We start from the raw sequence: 19043 nt of genomic DNA on the forward strand, positions 1-19043 counted from the left end.
GCAACGTCATCAGTCAGCGCCGGAAGTGTCCCCACGCTGCCTAGGAGACAGGACGCTGAGCCAGCCGCTGACAGGGCTGTGCCGGCCGCGCCCACCGGTCGCCATGGCGCTTCCCCCAGGGCCGTCCGACAATCCCCGCGCTTGGGACGATGACTCGGAGCCGGAGCCGGAGCCGGAGCCGGAGCCCGACCCCGACGCGCAGGCCGAGGCCTACGTGGCCCGCGTACTCAGCCCGCCGAAACCCGGGTTGGCTCCCCCGCGTGCCTCGCTGCTGTCCACGCCCGCCGCGTCCCCCGGCGCGCTGGAGCCAAAGGCGGCGTCCAAGATCCCGACTGTGGGTGTGCCGGGCCTGCTGAGCCTTCCCCCGGAGCTGCTGCTCGAGATCTGCGCCTACCTGGATGCACGCCTGGTGCTCTTTGTCCTGCCGCGCGTGTGCCACACGCTGCGCGACCTCGTGCGTGACCATGTCACCTGGAGGCTACGCGCGCAGCGCCGCGTACGCGCGCCCTATCCGGTGGTGGAAGGTGCGCGCACCCGGGGGTCAGGGAAGCCCGCCCGGGTCAGGCTTGGGTGGGGGAAGGGGCACCTGGGTCGATATGGGCACAGCTCCTGGAGAAGGCTTCGTGGCTATTTTGACCCAGGCTGGAGCCTGAGGTAGTTTCTGGTGGTGCCACAGTCCCTGATCTCTGGGTGGACTATGAGGCAGACACCTGGATTCCTGAGACCTCTGGAACTAGGGTCCCTGAACTCATGATTCAAGGATTTTCAGTCTTGGGGTCTGCTGGCACTAATGCCCTGACAGTGAGTTGGGGATAACCTTAGGACTTAAAGGCTTGAACTGTGCTTGGGCTGAGAATAAGCCTAAGGATTCTCAGGCAGAGGTGGCAATTGGTGATGCCAAAACCCCTGACCCACAGAGACAACCCTTGAGAAGTGAGGCGGGGGTTCCCAGTGCAGAGCCGGCAACAGGCCTAGGGCTTTGGGACTGGGATCCTTGATATCAGCAATCACAGATCTTCATGTCCTGGGTCTAGCCTGTCATCTTAGGTAGGGGCTGATGGTCACTCCTCCTGTCCCTTAGTTCTTTGGTCCCTGAGGAAGAAGAGAGTCTGGGGATCTTGAATGATGTTGTTGATGTTGATATTACTGGATCGTCAAGCCCTTGAACCAACATGAGTAACAAGCTGGATAGTTGATTTCCCTCACTTGGAAGCTTTGATTTTGCAGAGGGTCAGGGGCTTCTGGATCAGCAATTCTCAAGGTGTTGCCATCTGACCCATTGAATCTCTGCACTTGGTACCTGGATTCTGTGTTTTTTCTCCTATCCTGGGGAGGAACCAAGGACCTCACTCATGCTGAGCAAGCACTTTAACACTGTGCTACGTCCCCACTGGCCTTGGATTTTGCATCCTGACAAAGCTCCCAGGTGTACAAATAGTAGTTGGAGAAACACTTCCCTGGGTCTGATTCAGGTGACTGAGAATTTGTCATGAGGTCCCAGCTTGAGAATTGAGGGGCTAAGATCAGACCTCAGCCAGGGGTGAGATAGGACCTTAACTTCCTAAGGCTGCTGTCCCCCGGGCTTGGGTTGTGAGGGTGGGTCTTGGAAAGGTAGTCTTGAGGTCCCAAGTTCTGGAAATTGAGGTGAGGAATGGTCCTTGACCTGCCTGGGAGGTGCGTATATCAGTGGGCGAAAAATTGGAGCCTGGCCTGCTTGGGTAGGTAAGAGGTTCAGGTGGGGTTCTGTTCAAGTCTGGTGTAGGTTGTGCTCCCTGGAAACCAGGGGTGGGCTGTCAGCTGGTGCCCACTGGGGAACCTGCTCATGGTGCTCCGCAGAGGAGGACTTTGACTGGCCGGCAGCCTGCATTGAGCTGGAGCAGCACCTGGCCCACTGGGCAGAGGATGGGCACCGGGCTGAGTACTTCTGCTTGGCTGATGGGCACTTTGCTTCCATTGACTCAGTGCTGCTGCTCCAGGTGAGGCGGGCTCAGTGGGGGGCCTGGGGGTGGATCAGAATGGCTCCAACAACATCAGCTTGCTCACCTCCTAGGGCGGGGCGCTCTGTCTGTCGGGTTCCCGAGATCGCAACGTCAACCTGTGGGACCTGCGGCAGCTGGGGGCAGAGCCCAGTCAAGTTCTGGTCAAGGCCTTGGGCACTCAGCCAAATAGCACCCACAAGGTGAGGGGTGTGGGGGAGTATACAGCATGAGACCTGGGGAGGGCGCTGTGGTTAAGGGCCTGGGTTTTGATGCTGGACTGCATAAAATCCAATGTCATTCTGCTATTGTTGATGTGACTTTGGGTGAGATGCATGATTCTCTGGGTCTCAGTTTCCACTTCTGTCCAGTGGTCAGGATGAGGATTAATAGAGATGAATTACACATTAATATGAATATGCACTAACTTCTGGATGTGGCACACGATAGGTGTTCAGAAGATGTCAGGTATGCTGTGCGTGATGGTACAGGCCTATTATCACAGCAGTCAGGAGGGAGGCAGGAAGATCACAAGTTCAAGGGCAGACTCATTAACTTATCAAGACCCTGTTTCAAAATAAAAAGTAAAAAGGGCTGGGATGTACCTCATTGGTAAAGTGCCCCTGGGTTCAATCCCCAGTACAAAAGAAAAAAAAAATGTCACATATACCTGAAGAGGTGAAGTGTGGGGCAGTATGAGGCTTCCCTTTGGGATCAGCCAGCCTCAGCATGATGTCCTTTCCTGAGAAGTGACTGATAAGTGGGGCCATGACCAGTGATCCAGGCCCACAGTTGACAGATTGGATACTGGGTTCAGATCCTTGTTCTGAAACAGGATACAAGTCAGTTGCAGTGGTGGACACCTGAAATCCTAGTGACTCATGGAGCTGAGGCAGGAGGATCATAAATTTGAGACTAGCCTCAGCAACTTAGTGAGACCCTGACTCAAAATAAAAAATAAAAAGGGCTGGAATGGACGTCAGTGGTAGAGCACTCCTGGGTTTAATCCCCAGTATGGCCAAAACCAACCAACCAACCAACCTAACCACAAAACAGGATATATTACAGTACTTTCCTCAGGGGGTTTGGTGAGGAGTAAGTCAATCAACTGCCAGCACTCTGGGTGTTTTTATTATTATTATTATTATTATTATTATTTTTTTTTTTTTTTAACTAGGTATTGAAACAAGGGGCACTTAACCACTGAGCCACATCTCCAGCCCTTTTTATGTTTCATTTAGAGACAGGGTCTCCCTGAGTTGCTTAGGGCCTCACTAAGTTGCTGAGGCTGGCTTTGAACTTGCAATCCTGCCTCAGCCTTCTGAGTCACTGGAACTCTGGATGTATTAGCTATAAAGGGAAGGACTGTTTGTTTGTTGGTGGTGTTTTCTGGCCATTTTGTCAGTGAAACAGTGGAGACTGTACTCCTTTTTCTCTTCTTTGCAGTTCTGGGGATTAAACCCAGGGCCTTGTATGTGTTAGGCAAGTGTTCTTCCACTGAGTTACACCCTGGGCCTTTGTATTTTATTTATTTATTTATTTATTTATTTATTTATTTATTTATTTATGGGTACTGGGTATTGAACTTGGGGGTACTTAACTACTGAACCACATCCCCAGTCCTATTTAGTATTTTAATTAGAGACAGGGTCTCACTGAGTTGCTTAGCACCTCACTGTTGCTGAGGCTGGCTTTGGACTTGCAATCCTCCCATCTCAGCCTCCCAAATTGTTGGGTCTGTACCATCATGCCTGGCTGAGGCTGCACTCTTAATCATATTGTCCTGAGGCCTCAAAGCACCACCACCAATGCTAGGTTTCTGCAGAACTTGACTTAGAAATGGTGTTGGGGAACTGGGTGCACTGGTGCACACTTGTAGTCCCAGTGACTCAGGAGGCTGAGGCAGGAGGATCCCAAGTTCTAGGCCAACCTCAGCAAGTTAGTAAGACTCTGCCTCAAAATAAAATTTTTAAAAAGGGGGTAGAGGCTGGGTGCAGCGACACATGCCTGAAATCCCAGTGACTTCGGAGGCTGAGGCAGGAAGATCACAAGTTCAAAGCCAGCCTCCACAAAAGTGAGGCACTGAGCAACTCAGGGAAATCCTGTCTCTAAATAAAATATAAAATAGGGCTGGGGACATGGCTCAGTGGTCGAGTGCTCCTGAGTTCAATCCCTGGTACCAAAAAAAGTGGGGGTTGCTAGAGATGTAGCTCAGTGGTAGAGCACCTTTTGGTGAGAGAGAGAGAGCTATGTTACTGGACGTATGTGTCTAAAGTCAAACAGACCCCCGCACCCAAACTAATCTCATCCAGGTTTGGACTTGCTCTGGCTCCTCTCTCCCTCCTCTGATCTTGATTTTGTCATCTGTGAGATGGGGATAATCACATGGGACCCCAGTTGTTTTGCCTCTGTCAAAGTGGGTGTTGGGGAGGAAAACCTGGTGGCTTTGAGTGAATCTGTTGATCTCTCTGAGCCTCATCTGCAAAAACAGAAAGGCCCCACCCAGCCTTCATTAGGAGGAGAGCCATGTGTGACTGCTGTGCCTGGTCCTGCAGGGCTGGGTGTGGTCGCTGGCGGCACAGGACCACCGCGTGTGCTCTGGCTCCTGGGACAGCACTGTGAAGCTGTGGGACATGGCAGCTGATGGGCAGCAGTTCGGCGAGATAAAGTGTGAGGGGGCCTGGGCCGGGGGCCTGGGTGGGTAGGACCGTGCCAGGTTGCCAGCCCTGTGGTCTGTGTGTCCCCAGGGGAAGAGCAGCTGTGCTGTGCCTTTCCTACCGGCCTGACATCCTGGTGGCTGGCACCTATGACAAGAAGGTGACCATCTACGACCCCAGAGGTGGGCTGGGGGTTCTGGAGCCCAGGTGGGGAAAGCAGGGCTACCTGGGGTCTCCAGAGTGATACTGGGGAAGGAACACTCTGGCCTCAGCCTAGCTGGGGTAACAGTCACCTAACAAGGTGCTAACTCCTGAGAGTGGTCAGGACCATGCTAAGGCCCCACACACAACTGGGGTGGGGGATGCAGAGGAAGCCTGACCAGTCCCCAGGGTTGGGTTAGATCTGATCTGCCTCTGCTGCCTCCTAGCTGTGTGGCTCCAGGCAGTTTCCCCTCCTGTAACATCCAAATCATGGGCTGCGAGTGTAGGTCAGTGGTGAAGCATAGCGTGCTTAGCGTGCAAGATGCCTTGGCACTGCCCACACAAACCCACCCTCATAACACTGCCAGTGCCATGGGGGTGATGGAATGGGATGATATCAGAACACTGGTGGAGCCAGGCACAGTGGCACACACCTGTAATCCCAGTGATTCAGGAGGCTGGGACAGGAGGATTGAAAGTTGGAGGCCAGCCTCAGCAACTTAGTAAGACCCTGTCTCAAAATTAAATAAATAATTTAGTGGTAGAACTTCTCTGGTAAAACACACACACACACAAGAACATTGGTGGATTATATAAGTTAGTTTACATAAACTCAACAAACCCACCCAAGTCTTTTCTATGATCTCTGGGGTTAATTTATTTATTCATTCTTATTTTGTGAAACTGAAGGGCCAATAAACACTCGTCGTCCAGGCAGAGCTGGAACCGGGACCAGGGTGGGACGAGATGCTCATCTCTGAACTGAGAGGAGCTGGTGGGGTTGGAGGAGTCAGGGAGGGGCAGAGGCCTGGGGGTCCTGGATTCAGCCAGGAGAGAGATGGTCAGCTGCGGGTGGGCCCAGCCAACTGATGGTGGCCCAGGATCCTCAGGTGGGTCTGGGGGTCTCTGAGGGCCTCTGATGTCCTCCCTCCCCCCGGCCTGGCCCACCAAGCCGGCCCAGCCCAGCTGCAGAGCCGGCGGCTGCACTCCAGTGCGGTTCTGGCGCTCGTGGCCGACGACAGGCACATCATCTCCAGCAGCGAGGACCACACCCTCGTGGTGTTCGACCGCAGAACCAACAGTGTCCTCCAGCGGCTGCAGGTGGGCAGGCCCTCCCGGGCCCAGAGGGGCGGGGCTGCGTCCCCCAGCCCAGCTGAGCTCCTCCCCCTGCCTCCCGCAGCTGGACTCCTACCTGCTCTGCATGTCCTACCAGGAGCCCCAGCTCTGGACCGGTGACAACGAGGGCCTGCTGCACGTCTTCGCCAACTGTAACGGCTGCGTCCAGCTTGTCCGGGTCTGCGGGGCACTTACCCCTGCCCAACAGTCCCTCCCGGGACTGCTTCCTACCCTAGCCCCCTAACGCCGTGGGGGGTGGGGCTGGCCTCCGGAAGGCCTTGCCTGAGTGTCGCCGTCCCCCCGCCCCCACAGTCCTTCGACGTGGGCCACAGGTCTCAGATCACAGGAATCAAACACTCGCTGGGAGCCTTGTATACCACGTCCACGGACAAGACCATCCGGGTGAGGAAAGCACTCACCCCATTGTCCCCCACTGGCCAGCAGCACATCTCCTGACCTGTGTCCATTGCCCTTCACAGGTCCACGTGCCCACAGACCCACCAAGGACCATTTGTACCCGAAGCCACCACAATGTACTGAATGGGGTAAGGTCCTGCCCCATGCACCCTGTCCAGCCTGCCCAAAGGACCCTCCGCTGACTCCTCTGTCCCTGTCCTCCAGATCTGCGCCGAGGGCAACGTGGTGGTGGCCGCCTCGGGGGGCCTGTCGCTGGAGGTCTGGAGGTTTCAGGCATGAGCAAGTAGACGTGCGTGTGTGTTGTGCACTGCCAGCCGGCAGGCTGAGCCCCGGCCTCCATTCTTGGGGAACCTTCCCCCCATTGGTGCTGACTCTGCCCCCGTCCCACATGCCTGGGGTACTCGGAGGCCCGGCCTTGGCCAAGGCTGGGCCCCGTGCCTGTGGAGATGACGTGGTTCTGACCCAGGGAGGGGGCTGCTCCCCATGCTCGAGTCCTGGTTTGGTTATGATTTGGACACCACGCTGTGTCAAGAGTGAAGGAGAATAAACCTGACGTCCTGCACAGATGCTCCGGCCTGGCTGTGTGCCCAGGCAGCCGAATCTCCGTCCCTGCCTGGGGCTGGGAGCCTGTGGCTGCATGTGACAGATGGGAGAGGTGCCCACCAGGGCTGGGGTGCACACGTGGGCCACTGCTGTGTGTGTACGAGGGAACCTGAGGACCTGCGCCTGTGTCGTTGATGTACCTGTGTGTGTGGCCATTAGGGTGTGTGGGTGGGGACTTGAACCTTAGAGGTGTGTCCGTGTGGTGGGAGCAGGCATCTGCTCAGCCATCCTTAGGACATGGCAGGTGAAGGGGTACCACCTCCTCCCTCGCAGCTCCGGGGTGTGTGCGCTGCGGCAGTGACTCTAGAGGTGGTGGGGGAGGGAAGCTGTGCACCTGACCCCTGCAAGCCCACAGTCCCCAAGCCCCCATCTCAGCCCAGCAAAGCTGTACCCCAAGGCGCAGTCACCTCATGTTTATTGAGGCCCCTGGGCTGCCGGGGCCATGGGGTAGGATGTGAGGTCACAGGATGGCGCAGGGCTTCTTCTCCTTGAAGGGGTTGGTGGCAGCCGGAATGCCCACGAGGAAGGGGTCACTCTTGGCCTGCTCCGTACAGAACTGCAGCAGGTCCATGGCTGCCCTGGATACCTGCAGACCAACCCTGTCAGCCAGACTGGGCATCTGCTGCTCCCGCGCCCAGGTGTGCCCTTCCCCCGCCTCCCTGGGCTGCCCCATCCTATCCTCACCTTCACGCGGTTGATGCCCGCCTCCATCCTTAGCTGCTCCACTGCCCGGCGGGCCTGTCCGATGTCACTGCCAATGGCCACCTTGCTGGACATCTAGGGGAGGGTGAGCAGAGTCATGAGCAGTTGGCCCAACTCAGAACCCAAACCTAGGGCTGCCTGAGGAACCCTGCCCCCTCCTCCTGGGCCCCTGGGGACGAGGAGATCGGTCTTCCACCTGTCGGGCTCAGGTACCTCTGCTGAGGGCCGCTGAAATTGCCTAGCTGCCTGGCTCTTGGTGGCCACCCCAGCCTGGTTCTCCTCCCCGCGCCCGCCCAGCCTCTCCACACCTCTCTCCTCCCTCTCCACCCCTGCAGAGACTTTGAAGCCAGGATTCAGTGAAATGTCACCAGCAGCAGCAGCAGCCTCCGCAGAGGGGGTTCTGGCCCAAGAAGGCCCAGCTGCTGCCCTGGCGTCACATGTATCACAGTGGGCCTCCCCCAGGGGCTGAGCAGCTTGGTGGGGGATCGAGGAGCCCAGGCTGCTCCCTGAGCTGCCGTATTCCCTGCTGGTTGTTCCCACATAACTCCCTTGACAGCCTCTGCCAGCCAAATGGCATGCGGTATGCCTGCTCCTGTCTACACTGCCTGATCTCACCCACAGATGTGACTCCACTCATGCCGTGGTGCCTCTGTCCCCATCCTGCCCCCCTCTTCCCTGAGCTCCAGACCTGAGGGCTCACATCCTTCCTCAGTACATCACACCATCTCTCAGCTGTCTCTTTCATTCTTTTTTTTTTTTCTTTCTGCCTTATTTTTTCTCTTTCTCTCTCTCTCTCTCTTTTTTTTTTTTCTTTTTTTTCGTACTAGGGATCAAATCCTGGTAAAGGCCCTACCACTGAGCTATACATCCCCAGGCCTTTTTATTTTTTGAGTCAGGGTCTCACTAAGTTGTCAGGCTGGCCTTGAGCTTTTTTAAAACAATTTTTTTGTAGTTGTAGATGGACAGAATGGCTTTGTTTTATTTACCTGTGGTGCTGAGGATCAAACGCAGTGCCTCACACATGCTAGGCTTGCTCTGCCATTGAGCCCCAGCCCCAGCCCCGGCCTTAAACTAAATGATCCTCCTGTCTTAGTCTCCTGAATGGCTGGGATTCACCTCTAACCTCCCTTGGAAAAGCAGGACCCTGAATCAGGTCTCCTCAGACCTTCTGTTCCCTAGTCAAGTTCGCTACTGTCCCCAACTGCTCAGGCTGAGATTTCCAACATTTCCATCCCTCTTTTTGTGATCCTGCCACATCTAATCCTATCTCAGGTGCCATCCGATTGGTCTTCAAATTAGGTTCTCAACCTGGTCATTTCTTCCATCCTTCATACCACCTGGACCACTGCAGTCACCTATGCCCTGGTCACCAGCTTCCCCTCTGTCCTGGCCTCTCCTAAAGGCAGCCAGTGCGATGCGTAGAACAAAAACAGAAAACCTCTCCAACGGTCCCCCAGCCCCTTAGAATACACCCAGCCTCCTCACCACAGTCCACAGCTGCTGCCGCCTGCCCTGCTGCAACTTCTTTCTTTTTTCCTTCCCTTCCCCCCGCCCCCCTTTTTTTCCTTTTTTTTGAGACAGGATCTTGTTATGTTGCCCAGGCTGGCCCCAAACTCCTGGGCTCCAGCTGTCCTCCACCTCAATCCCCTGAAGAGACTCGCAGGCATGGGCTACCATGTCTGGCTCCCAACTGATCGCTCATCCAGCCTCCTCCCCTATCCTCAGGGATCACCATGATGCCCTTGTATTAATCTGCTCAGACTTCCATAACAAAATATCAAGAGTAGGTGGCTTAAACAACACGAATTTATTTTCTCATAGGCCTGGAGGCTGAATGTCGAAGATCAGAGGGCTGGCAGGGTTGGTTGCTCCCGAGGCTTCTCTTCTTGGTTTATAGAGGGTCACCTTCTTGTGTGTCCTCACATGGTCTTTCCTCTGCATGCACATCCCTTTTGTGTTTCTGTGTGTCCAAATTTCCTCTTATAAGGACACCAGTTAGACTGCATTAGGACCTAACCTAATGACCTCATTTTAACTTCATTACTCTTTAAAGACCTACCTTGGGGGCTGTGGTTGTAGTTCAGTGGCAGAGCACTTGCCTAACACATGTGAGGCACAGAGTTCATTTCTCAGAACAACATAAAAATAAAGGTATTGTGTCCATCTACAACTAAAAAATAAAAAATAAAGACCTACCCCAAATATCATCACATTCTGAGATACTGGGAGTTAGGACTACAACATATTTTATGGGGACAAGATTCAGCCCTTAAAATTTTTTTTTTTTTTTTTTTTTTTTTTTTTTTTTTTTTTGATGCTGAATATGGAACTTAGAGCCTCAGGAATGCTAAGCGCATGCTGTACCACTCAGCTACGTCCCGGTCTTCGCTGAGATTCTAAGTGCCTGGGAGCAGACATAACGCAAGAACAGCAGTGAAACCAGACAAAATTCTGCCTTCATGAACTTCCATCCCACTGATAACAAAGTGACTATTCAGTGAAAGAGACTGTGCTTGAAAAAGAATGTAAAAAAAATCAAGGGAAGACGAGAGAGGTGGTAGGGCAGGACTCAGGGAGACATTTGAACTGAGGTCAAAGGAGGATCTGGGGAAGTAGGTGTCCCAGGCAGAGGGAGCAGCAGGTACAGGAGCCCTTGGTGTGGGAAAAGTTTGGAGGATCCTAGGAAGAGTGAGGAGGCCTGTGTGGCTGGTGAGGAGTGAGGAAGAACGGCATTGCAGGAGATGGGGGCAGGGTGGTGGGTGTCCTTGAAGTCCCTGGTGAAGTGCCTGGATGTGACAAGGAACCTCACTAGAGGATTTTAGCATGTCTGACTTACATTCATTCACTAATTATTGTGGTACTGGGGGTTTAACCCAGGGGTACTTTACCGCTGAGCTACATCCCTATCCCTTTTTGAGACAGGGTCTCACTTGTTGCCCAGGTTGGCCTTGAACTTGTGCTCCTACTGCCTCAGCCACCTGAGATTACAGGCATGTGCCACCCCGTCCGATGACTTATGTTGAAAGAGCTCTCTGTTATCAGCTGGGAGACAGACTGATAGGGAGACCATGAATCTGTTTTTTGTACTGGGGATTGAAGCCAGGGCCTTGCACATTTTAAGTAAGCATTCTACTACTGAGCTACGTCCCCAATGCGAGATCATGGATTTGAGACCTATTCATAGGTAGAGGTTGGCAGACACGCTGATGGATGTGGGGTGTGACAGAAGGGGAGTGTCAAACTCAAGGTCCAGGCTGGGGTGTAGCTCCATGGTAGAGTGCATGCTTGGCATGCACAGTGCTGAGTTTGATACTCAGCAAGGCAACAGAAACAAAGCAAAACCCCTAGTTGAGTTGTTTTCTAATTTTTTATTTTATTTTATTTTTTTTTGAGATGGGATTTTTCTTTTTCTTTGGCACTGAGGATTAAACCCAGGCATGCAGGGGGCTGGGGAGATAGCTCAGTTGGTAAAGTGCTTCCCTTGTGCTTGCAAGCACAAGGCCCTGGGTTCAATCCCCAGCACCCCCCCCCAAAATACAACAACAAAAAAACTCCAGGCATGCTTAACCTCTGAGCCAGTCCTTATTGTATTTTATCTTGAGACAGGGTCTTGCTAAGTTACTTAGGGCCTTGCTAAGTTGCTAAGGCTGGTTTTGAACTCAATCTTCCTGCCTCAGCCTCCTGACCCCCTGGGATTACAGGCACGGGCCACTGTGCCTAGCTGAGATGGGATCTTGCTATGTTGCATAGGCTGGCCCCAATCCTGAGCTCAAGTGTCTCTCCCATTTCAACCTCCTGAGCAGCTGGAATTACAGCATGAACCACCACATCCAGCTCTTATTTTTTTTTTTTATTTATTTTTTTGTGGTGCTGGGGATTGAACCCAGGGCCTTATGCTTGTGAGGTAGGCACTCTACCAACTGAGCTAATCCCCAGTTCATCTAATTTTTAATTTAATAAATTTATTTTAAAATCTTCCTGCTGAGATTGAATTTAGGGCCTTGCTACCATTGAGCCACACCCCTAGCCAACTCTACAGTTTTTAGCCTAATAAGTAGTGGAGAGTGGGATCATTTTTTGAGACACAGAAGCATCAGGAGAAAAAACTGGTGAAGTCACTTTGAAAGCCAGATGAGTACATCAAGCAGGAAGTTATGTTCCTACAATAAAGTAGGCTCATTTCCAGCCTCAGTGCCTTCATACTGTTCCCTGTCCCAGTGTGTGTGTGTGTTGGGGGGATGGGAGGCCAGAGGCGAGGGGAGAATTGACCTCCATCCAGATCTTCATATATGAGGTCTTTGTCTTCTCAAATGTCACCTCTTTGATATCATTCCCCAATCGCACCCCCCCCCCCCACTCTTGTAACCAGACCTCAACGGATCAGCAATCTTTATTAAGCAACAGAATGGCACATTTTCAGGGGAGAAAATAGGAGACTGATTACCGGAGGTGTCTCATTTTTACATAAGTGTTTAAGTGAGATCTGGATCGTTTGTAGAGTGCATTGGTTGGGCAGTCTGGGGGAACAATTGTGCAAGTTCAAAGCCTAAATCAGCAAACAGTTGCAAAAGTTCGAAACTCACGGTTGCTGGGAAAGGGTAAGTCAAGAGCCCAGGGCTCATTGTTCGCTTTCTCTCCCCGCCTCCCGGGTCACACTGTCCTTTGGGGGTTGTTATTTTCCATATCCTTCACTTTCCCTGTTGTTTTCTACCCCCCTCCCTGAATCAGACTGTGGGCTCCAGAAAGAAAGGCTCCACATCTTCGTCTTGTTCACCTCTAAATCTTCAGCTCCTGGCACAACGCCCTACATACAGCGACTCCACAAACTCTAGAATGAGGAAATAAGGGGTCCCCTGTGGCCTCTCCGCATTGTTAGGAGGATGTAGGAGATACAAACCCATTAAGGGTCTCACAGTCCCTGTAGGGAAGAGAGGCCTTTGACCCAGTGGAAGGATGTGGGGGACAAGGGCGGCGGCGGGAACAGGAGTTACGTAGTACGTAGACTCTAAGGGCACCAACATGAATCACCATCCCATCTGATGAGAGGCTCCAGCTGTGACTCCGTCTGGTGAAATCCTGTTCAAGGACTACGTCTTAGAAGACATCCTCTCGTCCTCTAGAGGGCAAGGACGAATGGGCAAGCACAGTTCAAGGCGGCGGATCTCTAGCAAGCGGCTTTAAGCCAGGAATGAAGATTTTAGTGAGGCTGTGAACAAGTGAAAAAGGTTAACAACTCGTGGCTTCCGTATTACGGACACACACGCAATATGGCGGGCCCTTGGGCCGGCAGCGCCACCGAGGGTCACGTGACAACACTAACTTCCGGCCCCGCGCCTTACGTCCTGCGCTCTGGCGGAGACGTGCGTCCGCGGGCTGAACGCGTTGCCAGGCTCGGTAGCCCCGGCCTGGGGCGACTCAGACCTGGAAGGTCGGCCGCAGGCGCATGGAGGGTTTCCCAGAGGGGGAGGCGCCCGCAGCGGCGCTGGCCGCCGTGCTGAAGCACAGCTCGGCGTTGCCACCCGAGAGCTCCCAGGTCCGCGGCTACGACTTCAACCGCGGCGTGGATTACCGCGCACATATCCTCGAGGCCTTTGGCACCACCGGCTTTCCAGGCAACCAACTTCGGGCGCGCGGTGCAGCAAGTCACGCCATGGTGAGGCCCGGGGCGGTACTTCCTGGGCTGGGACACGCGAGGCGTCTAATGGAGCCAATGCAGAACTTGGGGGGCGGGACTTCCCGTGGGAAAAGGAGGTTCGCCCTTCGTTGGGACCGCCCAATAGCTGGAGAGAGCAGGCTTACCGTGGGCGGGACTTCCACTGCTGTAATTAAATCCTGGTGTCCGGAGCGGGTGGGACCTGATTCTAAGCAAATTTAAAGCATTCTGGAATGGACAGAACCTGGGGCAATAGAGTGCATTTAGGGGACGGGATTGGAGGAGGAGCCTAAATAAGGGCGGGGCTTGAACTAGGATTGCTTTTCCCAGTGGAGAAAGAAACCGAACTGGAAAAGATGCTAATTCCTGAAAGGGTGCAAAACCTTAACGTGCGCCCAACGATCTGAACTGGGAAGGGGGTAGAATCTACACAGGAGACATTTCTTGTTTTCTGGTACAAATGGTCCTTTATCCCTGAGTGGACAGGGCCGGAAGGTAGAATCTGACTGGGAACCCACCTTGGGTCCTTGTGCTGGGGTATGGGGCCAGAACCTAACTCGACCTGGCCCTTACACCCAGATCGAGAAGAAGCTGGAGCCGCTGTCACAGGATGAAGACCAGCATGCAGACCTGACCCAGAGCCGCCGCCCACTCACTGGCTGCACCATTTTCCTGGGTTATACATCTAACCTCATCAGTTCGGGCATCCGTGAGACCATTCGCTACCTTGTGCAGCATAACATGGTGGGGATCTGATAGGGGGTTTGTGACCTTGGTTACTCTGGGTCAGTGGGTAATAAAATTGACAGGTTAAATGAGATGAGGAGATACGGGTTAGTTTTAAGGAGAGAGCTCTCTCTGGGTATAGTGGCTCACACCTATAATCGCAGCTACTGGGGAGGCTGAGGCAAGTTCAAGTCCAAACTCAGCAATTTAGCGAGCTACTGTCTCAAAATAAAAAATAAAAAGGGCTGAGGATGCAGCTTAGAGGTGGAGCACCTTGGGTTCCATCTCAGTATCACACACAGAGTAAAAATGAGAGCTCCCCACAAAAGGTCAGTGAATTAGGGCTGATGTTAGGGGCCCGGCCAGGACCATGACCAACCTTACTGTCCTATGGCTGCAGGTGGATGTATTGGTGACCACTGCAGGAGGTGTGGAGGAGGATCTCATCAAGTGCTTGGCACCCACGTATCTGGGCGAGTTCAGCCTCAGGGGGAAGGAGCTCCGGGAGAATGGAATCAACAGGTGGGGGCCCTGAGTGGTGATAGGCAGGTGAACTGGGCTGAGGGGACTGGGGACTGATGCCTACATTCCTCCCATTCCCAGGATTGGGAACCTGCTGGTTCCCAATGACAATTACTGCAAGTTTGAAGACTGGCTGATGCCCATTCTGGACCAGATGGTGCTGGAGCAGAACACAGAGGTGGGGCTGGAGCAGCTTGGTGGGGCCAGCGTAGTGAAGTCAGGGGAAGTGTGGGCTAATGTGGACCTCCCATCCCTCCTAGGGTGTGAAGTGGACACCTTCCAAGATGATTGCTCGGCTTGGCAAGGAGATCAACAACCCAGAGTCAGTGTATTACTGGGCCCAGAAGGTGAGGGGCTGGGTGAGGGTAAAGTCCCCAGACTTCACAGACACCTGGGTAGTCACTACTGTTAGGATCAGCATCCCCACTCTTAGATGAAGAACCTCAAACACAGATAAGTTAGGTAATTTGTCTGAAAACACACAACTATTAACTGGAGCTCCTGTGCTCTTGGTTTATCTGGGAACAGTTTTTGGCAGTGCTTAGAAAATCCCCGGGGCCTGACCCCAGGTACCATGCTCCCCAGAGGCTGTGAAGTCCAACAGTCTTTTTTTTTTTTTTTTTTTTTTAATTTTTTTTAGTTGTCAATGAACCTTTATTTTACTTATTTATATCCGGTGTTGAGAATCAAACCTAGTGCCTCACAATGCTAGGCAAGCACTGTACCATTAAGCCACAACCCCAGTCCAAGTCCAAGAATCTTAAAAGTAACAAGAGCCACTACTCACTAAGCACCAGCCTCTGCAGGTGTCACATGTTGTTTTTCTCACATCTTCCTCTTTATCTGTGACCAAGTGGTGATGGTACCATACTTCACAGTTGAGGAAATAGGCCCAGTCAAGTAGGCAGGAAAGGATGCACCTGGGATGGGGATCAGGCTACCCCCACTGAGCTGCAGCTACTGACCTGGTCTGTCCTCTCTCAGAACCACATTCCTGTGCTGAGCCCAGCACTGACAGATGGCTCACTGGGTGACATGATCTTCTTCCATTCCTACAAGAATCCTGGCCTAGTCCTGGACATCATTGAGGGTGAGGCACTGGAACCTGTGAGGTGGGAGGTGGGGGAAGAGGGCCTGATCAGTCCAAGGCCTGAACATGCCCTTTCCTCAGACCTACGGCTCATCAACACGCAGGCCATCTTTGCCAAGCGCTCTGGAATGATCATTCTGGGTGGAGGTGTGGTCAAGCACCACATTGCCAATGCCAACCTCATGGTAAGTGGTGTGGTCCCTTTTGAGGGGATGTAGTCCCCAGTGGGGGTGCCACTCAAGTCCACTGTGCATACTAACCTGCATGCTAGGCCTCTGCCTCAGCCACATCCTGGACTAGGCAGGCCAGGATCCCCGCCCTCCAGGGACAGAGGTTCCAGAGCAAGCAAAATGCATGGCAGGTGTCAGTAATGCTAAAGAAAATAAGGCTAGCATGGTGTCATGGTGCACACCTGTGATGCCAGCTATGGGGAGGATCACTTGAGTCTAGGAGCTCAAGATCAGCCTGAGCAACACAGCAAGACTCTGCTTTTATTTATTTTTGGTACTAGAGATTGAACCTAGAGGCACTTAAACACTGAGCCACATCCTCAGCCCATTTTATTTTTTGTTTTTGAGACCGGGCCTCAATAAGCTGCTGAAGCTGGCCTCAAACTTGTGATTTTCCTGCCTCAGCCTCCCAAATCACTGGGATTACAGGCATGTGCACTACCAGGCTCCTTTTTTTTTTTTTTTTTAAAGCTGGATGATGGTGTGACAAGAGAAGTGGTTGTGTGCCATTTAGTAAAGGACGTTGGGGCTGGGCACAGTGATCCACTCCTGCAATCTGTCATCTGTAATCCCAGTTCTTAGGGAGGCTGGGGCAGAAGGATCTCAAGTTCAAGACCAGCCTGGGCAGTCTAGCAAGACGCTGTCAGGGCTGAGGTTGTGGCTCACACGTGGCTAGCATGTGTGAGGCACTGGGTTCGATCCTTAGCAACACACACACACAAGACCTTGTTTCAAAATGAAAAGGGCTGAGGATGTAGCTGAGTGACAGAATGACCCTGGGTTCAATCCCCAGTACAGGGCAGGGTTGGGGGACAGGGGAGGGTGTTGGAAGGCTGCGTCTGGGAACTGACCTGAGCAGTTTTGGGAGGTGCCTCCCACAGGCCATGTAGTTATCTCCAGAAAGAGTTCCTGCAAAGACAGCCAGCTCTCCTCAGAGGCCCTGGGGTCCCTAAGGTAGCCAGGGAACAGCTCGGAGGCCCTAGAGGAGGAGTGGTGAAGGCCTGGAGGTGACGTTGCTCTGAGGTCAGAGGATGTGACTGGTAGTTCAGGGGCTCACAGGTGCCCTCTGATGGCTTTGGGAGGAGCAAATGGTGGTGGTGAACTGGTCCAGAACCCTGTAGGGGCCAGGACCAGGATGGTGCCCACAAAGGAGCAGCAGTGGTTAGATTTGGAGCTCTTCTGAGAGAGCTGGTGGTGACTGCTGCCGAGCAGATTGGGAAGGTTGTTGAATATCTCATTTGTTATGAAATGGCACCTGGCTCAGTTGCCCAGGCTGGCCTGGAACTCTCAGGCTCAAGGAATCTTGCTACCTCAGTCCCCTCAGTAGCTGGGACTATAGGTGTGTCACCACACCTGCCTCAAAAATACCTTATCAGAAATGACTGGGCCCAGGCCCCAGAAGGGGAAGCCAGTGGGTGGCTGCTCATCCCAACCACTTACCCCTAGAAACTCGTGGGGCGAGGGGATTTGGCTGTGTTTTCCTGCCTCAGAGAACCAAATCATCCATTTCGGGCCTAGCCTGGGTAGCTGCCTTTGGAAACCAGGAAAGGTCAGTAGATAACAGCATGGGATTTCCAGAGGTCTTATTTCAAAATTTCATGAAGAACAAGAATCACATGGACTTCTTGGAGGAAGACTGAACTGGCCTGAGTTTAAGGGAAAGGATAAGGCAATGTGCCCAACCTGTAACTAACACCAAGGAAGCCAGGTGGTAGGTGTCATATGAGCGGTGGCCCTTCCCTGACAACTACGTGGACTGCTGGTTTATGGAGGACTGGAAAAACATCTGTGCCTGGAAATACATATTGGGCCGGGGTATTGGAGTCCAGTGTGGTGATACAACAGCTGTATAGTGTCTGTGTTTTCGTGGTCATCTGGTGGTATGTGGATGAGGGTCTTCTGGCCCCCCAGTGGCTTTTTGCAACTGTCAGTGCCTGACATTGTCATTGATGGGTTACGGTTTGTTCGACCCCCCACTGATGGAGGTGAAGGGTAGAAGAAGAGCAGGCGGCCTGGCGGGCTGACCTGGCGAGTACCTGGCCCTTGTTGCTTTCACTTACGGTTTCCACCAGTGCTGAAGACCCTGGCAGAGTCCCTTAGCACTTAGGCCATCTGTGCCTAAGTCTTCACGCTGTTGGGCCACCTCATCTTCTTTGACTGTGGGGCCAATGCCACATTGTATCCAGCACACTGTCCTTGAACATGGCCATCTTTGCTTCTGTCTGCTGTGCCTCATGCCTTCTCTGGTCCCTGCATGCCTTCATCATGATGACATTTGCCATCTAAAGTTTTGCAAACTGAAGGCCTGAACTCCCTGCAGCTCTGTGGGGGTCACACTGTTTTTTGTGTCTTGGCCTTGGGAGGCCTGCTGTCCACTGGAGCTGTGGGAGCTGTGGTCTCTGCTTCTGCTGGTGTCCACCTCAGGCCTCTGCCCTTTCTACCTCATTTGCCTGCAACTTTTTAAAACATTTGTGGGCCTTGGGATGAAGCTGAAATCAAAGAAGCAAAGTTAGGGACCCCACTAGATTACCGAGGCAAGCTGGTAGACTAGCATCCCAACTAGCATAACAAGTGAAAGCAGAGCCCATTCTGGAAGCAGCAGGCTGATGCAGATGAGAACAGGGATCAGAAGGAAAATCGAACCAATGACTTGGGTGGCAAAGGTGCTTACCCCTTCTGTCATTTATGATGAAAAAGCTTTCTGGTGCCCTCTTCAATTATTGCCTCTCATCTGTTCTCTACAACAGATGAAGTGATGTGGTGGCTAGTAAAAAAAGTAGTAATGCATCCCTCAAATAGGAAAAAGGATTGGGCCCCAAAGTGTTTCAGTTTGGAAATTTTCCTCATATTGCGGGATATCTACATATACACGAGATACCCTGGGGATGGGACTCAAGTCTACAGGTGAAATTCATTGGTGTTTCATATACACATAGCTAGAAGTTTCCTTCCTGGAACAAAGTACTTTTGAGGGCTTCCTTTATCTGTGATGCAGCCCAGCCTCTTTGGCTGATGGCCTGCCTGTGTCTGCCTGTTTTGTGACTGGCTGACCAGGTCCGCCCTGCCCTTCCCTACAGCGTAACGGGGCTGACTATGCTGTCTACATCAACACCGCCCAGGAGTTTGATGGCTCTGACTCAGGTTCCTCCT

The 19043-nt window shown here is 52.9% G+C and overlaps 3 protein-coding genes and 1 pseudogene across 6 annotated transcripts in view; 3 read left to right on the top strand and 1 right to left on the bottom strand.

Moving 5' to 3' along the window:
• The first annotated feature begins 11 nt into the window (after window positions 1-11).
• Fbxw9 (F-box and WD repeat domain containing 9) lies at window positions 12-7046 on the top strand. 4 transcript variants are annotated; one of them, XM_047532010.1, is made up of 10 exons: window positions 12-524; window positions 1753-1976; window positions 2051-2179; window positions 4532-4644; window positions 4724-4815; window positions 5875-5935; window positions 6015-6128; window positions 6263-6352; window positions 6430-6495; window positions 6572-7046. In XM_047532010.1, exons 1-9 carry the CDS (start codon window positions 104-106, stop codon window positions 6488-6490), a joined length of 1305 nt encoding a protein of 434 aa, XP_047387966.1. In that variant the 5' UTR covers window positions 12-103; the 3' UTR covers window positions 6491-6495; window positions 6572-7046. The 4 variants fall into 4 exon arrangements, with proteins under 4 accessions (XP_047387966.1, XP_047387965.1, XP_047387963.1 ...); XM_047532009.1 differs by having other exon boundaries at window positions 14-524; window positions 4724-4793; window positions 5787-5935; window positions 6572-7044; XM_047532007.1 differs by having other exon boundaries at window positions 17-524; window positions 5787-5935; window positions 6572-7037.
• Window positions 6302-7940, bottom strand: Gng14 (G protein subunit gamma 14). Its single transcript, XM_047532043.1, has 3 exons — window positions 7886-7940; window positions 7655-7747; window positions 6302-7556 (listed from the first exon to the last, which is right to left on the bottom strand). Exons 2-3 carry the CDS (start codon window positions 7745-7747, stop codon window positions 7431-7433), a joined length of 219 nt encoding a protein of 72 aa, XP_047387999.1. The 5' UTR covers window positions 7886-7940; the 3' UTR covers window positions 6302-7430.
• A 4884-nt stretch (window positions 7941-12824) lies between these two features.
• Window positions 12825-19043, top strand: part of Dhps (deoxyhypusine synthase) — a 39931-nt gene continuing 33712 nt past the window's right edge. The window contains 9 exon segments of the mRNA XM_047530451.1: window positions 12825-13277; window positions 13279-13322; window positions 13901-14069; window positions 14452-14573; window positions 14655-14751; window positions 14834-14920; window positions 15558-15663; window positions 15745-15848; window positions 18971-19039. Coding sequence (XP_047386407.1) covers window positions 13116-13277; window positions 13279-13322; window positions 13901-14069; window positions 14452-14573; window positions 14655-14751; window positions 14834-14920; window positions 15558-15663; window positions 15745-15848; window positions 18971-19039 — 960 coding nt within the window. The 5' untranslated portion in view covers window positions 12825-13115.
• LOC124968874 (phosphatidylinositol N-acetylglucosaminyltransferase subunit C-like) lies at window positions 17029-18957 on the top strand (annotated as a pseudogene).

This window comes from Sciurus carolinensis, chromosome 17 (assembly GCF_902686445.1).
Source record: "Sciurus carolinensis chromosome 17, mSciCar1.2, whole genome shotgun sequence".
Classification (NCBI taxonomy): domain Eukaryota; kingdom Metazoa; phylum Chordata; class Mammalia; order Rodentia; family Sciuridae; genus Sciurus; species Sciurus carolinensis.

Excerpts from the sequence above, each read along its gene's own strand:
- Fbxw9 (XM_047532007.1), top strand. The coding sequence starts at position 104 with ATGGCGCTTCCCCCAGGGCCGTCCGACAATCCCCGCGCTTGGGACGAT. Across the intron at positions 2,180-4,531 it reads AGCCAAATAGCACCCACAAG|GGCTGGGTGTGGTCGCTGGC; the intron begins GTGAGGGGTGTG and ends CTGGTCCTGCAG. Across the intron at positions 4,816-5,786 it reads GACCATCTACGACCCCAGAG|CCGGCCCAGCCCAGCTGCAG; the intron begins GTGGGCTGGGGG and ends TGGCCCACCAAG.
- Gng14 (XM_047532043.1), bottom strand. The coding sequence starts at position 7,747 with ATGTCCAGCAAGGTGGCCATTGGCAGTGACATCGGACAGGCCCGCCGG. Across the intron at positions 7,557-7,654 it reads CGGGCATCAACCGCGTGAAG|GTATCCAGGGCAGCCATGGA; the intron begins GTGAGGATAGGA and ends GTTGGTCTGCAG.